At 53.5% G+C, this 9075-nt stretch overlaps 1 protein-coding gene across 3 annotated transcripts; it reads left to right on the top strand.

The window, feature by feature from the left end:
- The first annotated feature begins 482 nt into the window (after positions 1-482).
- Tbxt (T-box transcription factor T) lies at positions 483-8811 on the top strand. 3 transcript variants are annotated; one of them, XM_046449398.2, is made up of 8 exons: positions 483-688; positions 1072-1336; positions 1982-2116; positions 2927-2988; positions 3098-3159; positions 4781-4957; positions 6050-6185; positions 7979-8811. In XM_046449398.2, exons 1-8 carry the CDS (start codon positions 483-485, stop codon positions 8250-8252), a joined length of 1317 nt encoding a protein of 438 aa, XP_046305354.1. In that variant the 3' UTR covers positions 8253-8811. The 3 variants fall into 3 exon arrangements, with proteins under 3 accessions (XP_046305354.1, XP_046305355.1, XP_046305357.1); XM_046449399.2 differs by having other exon boundaries at positions 4784-4957; XM_046449401.2 differs by lacking the exon at positions 4781-4957.
- Positions 8812-9075: the final 264 nt, after the last annotated feature.

The raw sequence follows: 9075 nt of genomic DNA on the forward strand, positions 1-9075 counted from the left end.
GCGCGAGGCCGGGGCCCAGGATTTACAGGAAACAGGCGCGCGGGAGCCCATTGTTGGCCCCGGGCCGCCCAGGCCCGCCCGGCCGGGTCTGATATGGCCGCGCCCGGCCAATGGGCAGCCGTCCGGCACTTCAAAGGCTACACAGCCCAATCCGCCGCGCCCCCCTCCGCGGCAGCCTCGGCTCTATTTATGGGGAGGGGACAGAATTTCTCTCCCCAGAGATCTACTCTAGTCTTGCCTTGCGGGAGTTCAAGTGGAATCTCTTCTTCCCCTAGCCCCAGTCCCCCGCCCCCGCCCCTCCCCCCACGTCCCGATCCTGATCCTGATCCTGGCGCTTCTTCCGCGGCTGTGTTTCGACCCGGGCGCCCTGGCGGGTCTTGGCCCGGGCGACCACTTTCTCAGAACAGCGGCCGAGAGGCGTGAAGGTGGCTCTAGGGTAGCGATTCGGAGCTCCGGGGAGGTGGGGTGGGGCGGGAGGGAGGATGAGCGCCCCGGGCACTGAGAGCGCCGGGAAGAGCCTGCAGTGCCGAGTGGACCACCTGCTGAGCGCGGTGGAGAGCGAGCTGCAGGCCGGCAGCGAGAAAGGCGACCCCACCGAGCGCGAGTTGCGCGTGGGCCTGGAGGAGAGCGAGCTGTGGCTGCGCTTCAAAGAGCTCACCAATGAGATGATTGTGACCAAGAACGGCAGGTAGGTGCGCGTCCGGGTGTCTCCATAAGGAGGACTTCTTCCCCCGTTAACAGCCCCTGGTGATTCCTGACCATTCTCCCCCTGGGGATGTCTCTGAGGAGGCTTGGAACCCCAGGTCCTCGAGGTGCCTCGATTCTCGAGGTGTTTTGGCCTCTGGCGTTGAAAGCCTTCCCTAAAAGTTCCCTTCCTCGGCTGCCTCCAGGAGGCCAAGGGACAGTCTGTAGGCCGCCTGGGCCCAGGACGCGGGAGGGCTCCGGGACAGGGAGAGCTAGGAAGTTCCTGTGGACCTTCTCCAGGAGGCCCGAGGTAAACAAGTCTCTGGGCTCCAGCCTCCCGCGTAACGGATCCGATCGGGTCCTCCTGCCGCGCCCTGTGTTTTCCAGGAGGATGTTCCCGGTGCTGAAGGTGAACGTGTCCGGCCTGGACCCCAACGCCATGTATTCTTTCCTGCTGGACTTCGTGGCCGCCGACAACCACCGCTGGAAGTACGTGAACGGGGAGTGGGTGCCCGGGGGCAAGCCGGAGCCGCAGGCGCCCAGCTGCGTCTACATCCACCCCGACTCGCCCAACTTCGGCGCCCACTGGATGAAGGCGCCCGTCTCCTTCAGCAAAGTCAAGCTCACCAACAAACTCAACGGAGGGGGCCAGGTAGGCGCGCTGGGGCTGCGAAGGGCCAAGCCGGGCTGGGGCGGGAGGGCACGCCTGCGCTGCACCTTCTGTGCGGGAGACCTTGGAGGGTCGCTGCTGGACCGGAGGTGACCTCTGTCCTGGAGAAGCTACACCTTAGCTCTGTTTATATTAATCTGATAAAGGTCACACCAATTCTGGGGTCCAGGGGGTGGGAGCCCTCATGCTTGAAGGTTTCCTGCAGGCCCGAGCCTGGAGAATGTCGTGTTCTGGCCTCACCTAGAGGTGAGAGCAGTAAGAATGAAGTCTTGACAAACTTGCTCTTTAGTCTGGAATTGATCCTGGAAGACCTGACACCTCAAAAGCTACAACTAGCCCTTTAAAGGCTGCTGAAGCCCTCCCGGAGGCCTAGCGAGCCTTCCTATCAGCCTAACGATTTCCTGATGACGGGGTTACCCTAAGGTGTAATCACAATCCTTTTTCCCAAACACATCCCCCAACAGCAGAGGCCCTTTCCCGGAGCTGGAGGACTTTCTGAAGCTTGGATGCGATTCTCTTCCACAGCAGATGGAAGGATGTTTTGCTGTCTTGAGAGGGATGGGAGTTGCCACTCCTACTGAGTCTGTCTCCCTGGAAAAGAGTTCTGACTGGTTTTGAATATTTCAGATCATGTTGAACTCCCTGCATAAGTATGAGCCTCGCATTCACATAGTGAGAGTCGGGGGTCCCCAGCGCATGATCACCAGCCACTGCTTCCCGGAGACCCAGTTCATAGCAGTGACAGCCTATCAGAACGAGGAGGTGAGAGGGCTGACTCCTGCCCTGGGGAGTCTGGGGATGGGAGACCCTGCTTGACCGTGTGTCAGAGGCCACCACTCAGTACCATTTCAAATTTACCATGACTCAAGTGGAGGCACCAAGGGAAAAGTTTAAAATGAACATTCATTCAAGCACCTTCCCCCTTTTGTGAACACAACATATTTTCCTTTTTAGCTATCTGTAAGATTGCTAAACATCCGGAAACATCCACGAGATTCTTGAAATGAAAAGATGCTTACAGTGTTTAGGCTGAGCTCTATGAGACCCTCTTAGGTGGCAGAGGGGCATCTCCTGTGTTTGGAAATCTTCCTGAAAGAGTGGGTGGCATCTTCCCCCAGCCTGCAGAGTGAAGCCTGCATTCCAGTACTGGCTGGGTGCCCGCAAATAATTCTAAGTGTACCCCAAAGCATAGAGAATTTGTGATTGGTTGGTTAAGTTGTCAGTGTTGCAATGTTGACCAGAAACTAAAACTAGCAAGTACATTACTATTTCCTTGGCAACCCCAGTTTATGTTTTGAGCCCTTTTGATTTGTACGCATGGGATATTTTGGGGAGTAGGCTAATTTTAGTATGAATTCCACTCAGAAATTGGCATTTAAAACTTTTCATAAATTTATTCTCCTTTGCAATTTCTCAGCTACTTCAGATTCAAATAGAAAAATACATCTGAAAAGAGTTCTCACTGGTTTTGAATATTTCTAGGTGGCACTAGTGTTTCTCAGTTTCTTGGTGCTAAACTAAATCCTCTGGTAATGAACAATCCACTAAGAGATAGACTTTCTTGTTTTTCAGATCACAGCTCTTAAAATTAAATACAATCCATTTGCCAAAGCTTTCCTGGATGCCAAGGAAAGGTGAGAGAATTCTCACTCTACCCCCTGGGCACAGAACTATTTGGAAATGCAAAGTATTTTCTGATATTTCTCCTTCTTGATAATTTGCTGCAATTTTTTTTTTCAACAGAAGTGATCACAAGGACATGATAGAAGATGTGGGGGATGGCCAGCAGCCGGGGTTCTCCCAATGTACGGTTTGTTGCCTCCGCCTCCTCCATGTTTCTGGGCTAGAATTGCTGAAATCTAGAAGCCAGAAATGAAGCCACACATGTTTGTGGGTGTGGGTGGAGAGCGGGATTGCCCTTTGTGCCGCCAGGCTCATGGCCTCTGGTGTGGAAGCTGCCAACTCATCTCCAGCCTGCTCCCTGGGGCGGTGGATGCTCATAGCCAGGGACCACTGATGCTGATCTGGGTCTTTTGTTTTGCTCAGAGGCAGCTTCAGTGCCTAGGATGGGCTATTGGGACCTTGGTAGGAAGTAGACTTGGGGTAAGAAGAGAGTCTAGCTCATCATACTGTCTTTGAGTGGTTCCCATTCCTTTAATCCTAGTGACTCAGGAGGCTGAATCAGAAGGACCACAAGTTTGAGGCCAGCCTGAGCATCTTAGTGACCTCCTGTCTCAAAATGAAATATACTAAGGGCTTGGGACATAGCTCAGTAGTAAAGCACCCCTGGGTTCAATCCCAGTACCAAATAAATAAGTAAATGAGGAAGAGAGATGGGGGGAGAAAGGGGGCTGGGGGAGGAAGAGAGATCAAGATCCTACTTTTGTAAGTGGTTGCAAACTGAAGGATGGAGCTGTGGGAAGCTTGTGAGCTACCCCCACCGCCCCCCCCCGCCCCCACACACACACCGCGGGCTGTTTTGGAGCTATGGTTGGTAAGATGGGCAGTTCTGCTTTAAGTCTCACTCTTTAGGAGTTACAGGGTTTGGAGGCTGGAGCACGTATTAACAGTGACCTCCATGAAGAGAAAGAAGTGCTCCTTCTAAACTTTCCTGTCCACCCAGGGAGGGCGGGAGATGTTGGGGAATTGACTGTGGGGAGTACAGAGCCAGTGCTTGCTGCTCTTCACAGATGGCAGGAACAAGCGTCCCACCGTATTCTACTCAGAATGGACGTTTTCAACCTGTCTTCTAGGCTGAGTTAAGGAGGGGCGTCCTGGAGCAGTGCGTTGGGAGCAGAGTGAAGGGGTCCTGAGGCCAGGGCGGCTGCGCATTGCTTAGTTTGGAGATTGGAGCAGAGTAGTTGTCTCCCTGTGGTTTGCTTTTTCTGAATTAAAAAAAAAAAAACGCTTAAAAAGAAGAATGAAGAAGTTGGAGTTTTAGAGGACAGAAGAGTTTTGAATAGCAGGGAGAAGTAGGGAGACTGGAGAGATCAAAACGTAGAAAGAGAAAGCAGATGATGGGGCGGCTGGTCCCTGAGAGGAGCAGGGCAGGGCAGCTGCGCCCCAGGCTCCAGACATCCGCTGACATTGCGTCCTCTCAGCTGACAGGAGGCCCCCTGCCGTGGCCGGGGCATCCTCAGGTGTGTTACTACACATCCGCTGTGGTCGCGGCTCAGGTCACTGGGTAGAGTTTCCCAGGTTTCCTCGGTGCCCACAGGTTTGAAACCTTTAGCCTGTAGAGTATGGGGCTGATGTCCTGCAACGCCTTGAGGTGTGGGTGGCCTTGAGGTGTGGGCAGCACTGAGTGCTGGCCCAGGATCCTTCACCTCCACAGGACTCTGGGGAAAGGACCCCAGGGCCCCTCCCTGGTTTCTCTTTAATAACAGCCGCTACAAAGGCCAGTCTCTCAGTATTCTTTTCTCACAGCAGGGGGGTGGCTTCTTCCTGGAACCAGCACCCTCTGTCCACCGGCCAGCCCCCACCCTCAGTTTGGAGGCCCCCTCTCTCTCCCTTCTACCCACGGCTGCGAAAGGTACCCGGCCCTGAGGAACCACCGCTCAGCCCCCTACCCCAGCCCGTACGCTCATCGGAACAATTCTCCAAGTAGGTCATAGTCTTTCTACCAGGGGACAGTGGGTGGCTGCAGGCAGAGACCTTCCTTTGGCACTCCAGGTCTTAGGGTCAAAACAGACTTTGCTCTCACATCTGCACTGGGGCCAGCTCCACCTCAGAGATGCCGACCATGGGCTCTTCCTGTCTGCGTGCCTCAGAGTTCTGCTCAGACTGAACACAGCAGGCTCTGCGAGTCGCTCTCCAGCAGGGGACTCCGGCATGGATAGTTCATGTCTCTCTCTGAAGTGATCATGCTGGATCAGCCTTGCCCAGGACTTCCTGACTAGCCTAGTGAGACTGGGTGTCACCTGAGAACCCATGGTCTCAGGCCCACCCCAGATCTACCCGCTCGGTAGCTGGGTGGGGGACAGCCCTCCGATGGTCTGGTGCTTGCTTTCATGTCCTGAAGGTTGGCACAGCCTGTAAAGACCCCTGGCCTAATTGTCTCAAGCACTCTGTGTGCCCAGACCGACGTTGGTGTGCTCCAAACAGAGGAAAATAGCCAAAGAACACCATAAAGCCATCAAGCCATGGCAGCTGACCTCAAAGGAGAGGAGTGGTCTTCGGCCTTGTTTCCCGGAGGGAGACCCTGAGGCTGGAAGATCCTATTTTTAATTTGCCTGCAGTAATGGTTTTCATAGCCATTCATCGCTTATGAAATAGCCCGTGGGGAAAGGCAGGTTGAAATCACACTTATTCTTACGTGTAAAGTTAAATTATCGGGCTGTGGGTGTGGCTCAGGGGTAGCCGGCTTCCCAGCAGGAGTGAGGCCCTGTTTGGTCCCCACTGCAGAGAAGCAGTCAGGACCAGAGGCTGAACTATCCCTGACTGGGTCTAGAAGTCAGTCTCTGCAGAGCAGAAGGATCTCATGATAAAGGAAAAAGCTTGGGTTTATTGGAAAGTATTTTCAAATGTATTTGGCAATAGATGTTCACCTGATGACCAGAGAAGCAGCTGATGGATTGTGCTCTGTGTCCACTGGGTCCACCATTGTCCTCGGTGCTGGGTGGTCCCAGCCGTCAGCAGCACACACCTGTTGCTCTTGGGAGACCCCCTCCTGTAACTGTGCCCCTTGTCCCCCAGCCTACTCCGACAACTCGTCTGCCTGCCTGTCCATGCTGCCGTCCCATGAGAACTGGTCCAGCCTCGGGGTGCCTGCCCACGGCAGCATGCTCCCAGGGAGCCACAGTGCCAGCCCTCCCGCCCCCGCCGGCTCTAGGTATGGATGTCTGGGGAGCCATCGCACCCTCCCGTGACCCCGTCCGACCGTGTACCTGTGGGCAGTTGGGCTTCTCCTTGCAGTTCTGCTGTGAGCCACATGTGTCCAGATGTGTTCCTCGGCTGGCTGCCACGTCCCCGCTCACATTCTGCTCCTAAGGAAACCCAGGGCCCGGTCTTGGCTTTGCCCTGTACTCTCCTCACTTCCCTGAGCCTCAGCTTCTCCCCATGTAGAAAGAGCTCACTAAACCACGGGCCTCCGCGGTCCCTGCCAGGTGGGTGGGATCACTAGGTGTAGACCTTTTACAACCTTTTCTGACAGGAGCCAGCTATTCAGTTAGGGAACGAGTGTTTCGGCTTTCCTGTGGACACAGGATCACAGTCCTGGACATACATGCAGGCACAGGTCAAGAAAAGTCTTTTTTTCTTTTTCAGATGAAGTCAGGTAAAGGCTTCTATTTACCTGAAAATCACGTCGTGGGAGAATAGCTCAAACACAGCAGGCCTGCGGTTCACTGAAAGTCAGGCCTCTGACTTTTTTTTTTGGAGTGGGCCCTCCTTTTCCAGAGGAAAGAGGCCCAGGACAGCGGGAGCCTGCAGTCACTGATCCAGTTCTCAGGCTCAAGGCATTTGACGTCTGTAGAATATTCCTATATGCCTGAGACCTTCATTCTTCTTGTCAGGGAAATAGTTCTTTAATAGGAATCTAATAGTCTGTTCTTATGCAGATAGCACAGTCTTCAAGGGCTCCCAGGTGGCTGTCCCCAGTCACATGACCTGCAAGCTGTGAGCGGCTGGCCAGGCCGACCCAGGGCTCAGTGTGGAGTGCTGGGTATTTCCAAGCCCCTGCTCAGCTGAGAACAGAGCAGTAGTCTACCTGATTAGCTCAGGCTTGCTGCAAGGGCCACTGCCATTAATTGTAGGACTCGGCAGAATTTTAGCATGGTTTTGTAGTGTTCACTGCTATGTGCTTAGATGAAAGGATTTAGTAAGCATTTTCAATATCCTCCTTTTGGGGACTTACTAGGGGTTGAACTTTACCACTGAACCGCACCCCCCACATCCTTTTTAATTTTATTTTGAAACAGCCTTGCTAAGTTGCTCAGGCTGGCCTCCAACTTGTGATCCTCTGGCCTCAGCCTCCTGAGTTACTGGGATCACAGGTTGTACCACTGGCCTGGCAACACCCTGTTTTATACCTGGAGACAGCTGGAAAAGTAGTTGGAGGCCAAGCTCATGTGCCACAGCTAATGAAAGCCAGGCTGGACTGGCTTCTGGTCCAGCTCCAGGGTCTGTCCCTCATCACCCACGCTGATGAGAAGAGGTAGGGCTCCTGGAGTGTTGACAGAGCGCCTTCCGACCAGCCTTCCAGCGCATCTGGCCTTGACCTTGAGAACCACAGCTGTGTTGTGCAGTGTGCTAATTAAAAATGCAGCTTCCTCTGGGGACCCTCGGACACTGGCTCCTCCGTGCGTCTGAGGAGTCTGCGTCCTGCTGGAGAGCACCGAGTGGGCAGGGTGCTGGCAGCCTTGGTAGCAGTGCCCTGCCGGGAGCTGGGTGTTGGTCAACACTCTTCCTAACGTTTTGCTTCTTGTTAATAGATACGACAGGAGCTTCTGTATTCCTCAGAATATGGTCATTTAGTAACATGGAGAAAATGACCTGCTTGAAAAGCCGAGTAATGTGATCAGTAATACCCTTAGGAATGGGATCCTGAGCCTGGGCTCCCTCCCCTCCTGCTCTCTGCATCTTGGTCCCTTCCCTGACCCTCACTGCTGTGTTTTCCTGTTTCAGCCAGTACCCCAGCCTGTGGTCTGTGAGCAACGGCACCATCACCCCAGGCTCCCAGCCGGCCGGGGTGTCCAATGGCCTGGGGGCCCAGTTCTTTCGCGGCTCCCCCGCAAACTATGCACCCCTCACCCATGCAGTGTCCGCCGCCTCGTCCTCAGGCTCCCCACTGTATGAAGGGGCTGCCACGGTCACAGACGTTCCTGAGAGTCAGTATGACGCCGCGGCCCAAGGCCGCCTCATCACCTCCTGGACACCCGTATCCCCGCCTTCCATGTGAACCCAGCCCTGTCTCCAGGGACAGTGGCTTTGCTGTGGTAACTGGCATTGACTGGACCAAACTGCTGGGCATAGTGTGTCAGGCTGGTGGGACCAGGGGAGGAACGAGCCAGAGGAGGACCTGCGAGGTACCCACCCTACACCCCTTGCTCCTCATCTGCAAGAGAGATGTGCCCGCTACAGGTGACTCAGTCTGGAGAGGACGTGGGGTGTGGTTCCCCATGATTCATAGTTGGAAATCCTTTGCCGCATCCCCAAACTATGCATTTGTTTCTCACACAGCAAGTAGGGTGACTTTGGCGCACCAGAGTCTGTAAGCTCCACTGTCCTACTTTAGGGAGACACAGCACACTTTCCATTCTCTTCCTTGTTGCTTTTGAGTAGTTAGTTTTGAGCTGTTAAGGTCAGAAATAATTCAGAGTGAGGACAGCAGATTGCAGTTGAGCTGCCAACTGACTGCACCGCCCACTAGAAGGTGTGATTTTGATCATACATATGTAGCTAATCTCTTGTATTGTGAAATCAACTCTTTTATATTTTCCTTTTGACAAAAAACGTAGCCAAAGACAATCGGCAGAAAGCATTTTCTGCAAAATAAAGGCAATATACAAGATTTGGTTGTTCCAGTTATTATTTAAACCCCTCCTTTTGGGGTGAGTCTACTCTTATTTATGGCTGGGGGAAAAGACTTTCTCCCAAAGAATCATTTTTATCTATTATGGACCTTGGTGTATTGCAGAAATGGAAGTGAAATTCGGACATATTTAGTGCTGATTGTCACAAAATGCAAGTGGTATTAAGGGATTTTTCAAGAGTTTTAATTA

Source organism: Marmota monax, unplaced genomic scaffold (assembly GCF_021218885.2).
Source record: "Marmota monax isolate L192 unplaced genomic scaffold, Marmota_monax_Labrador192_F-V1.1 WCK01_AAM20220418_F8-fsc00083, whole genome shotgun sequence".
NCBI classification, from domain to species: Eukaryota; Metazoa; Chordata; class Mammalia; order Rodentia; family Sciuridae; genus Marmota; species Marmota monax.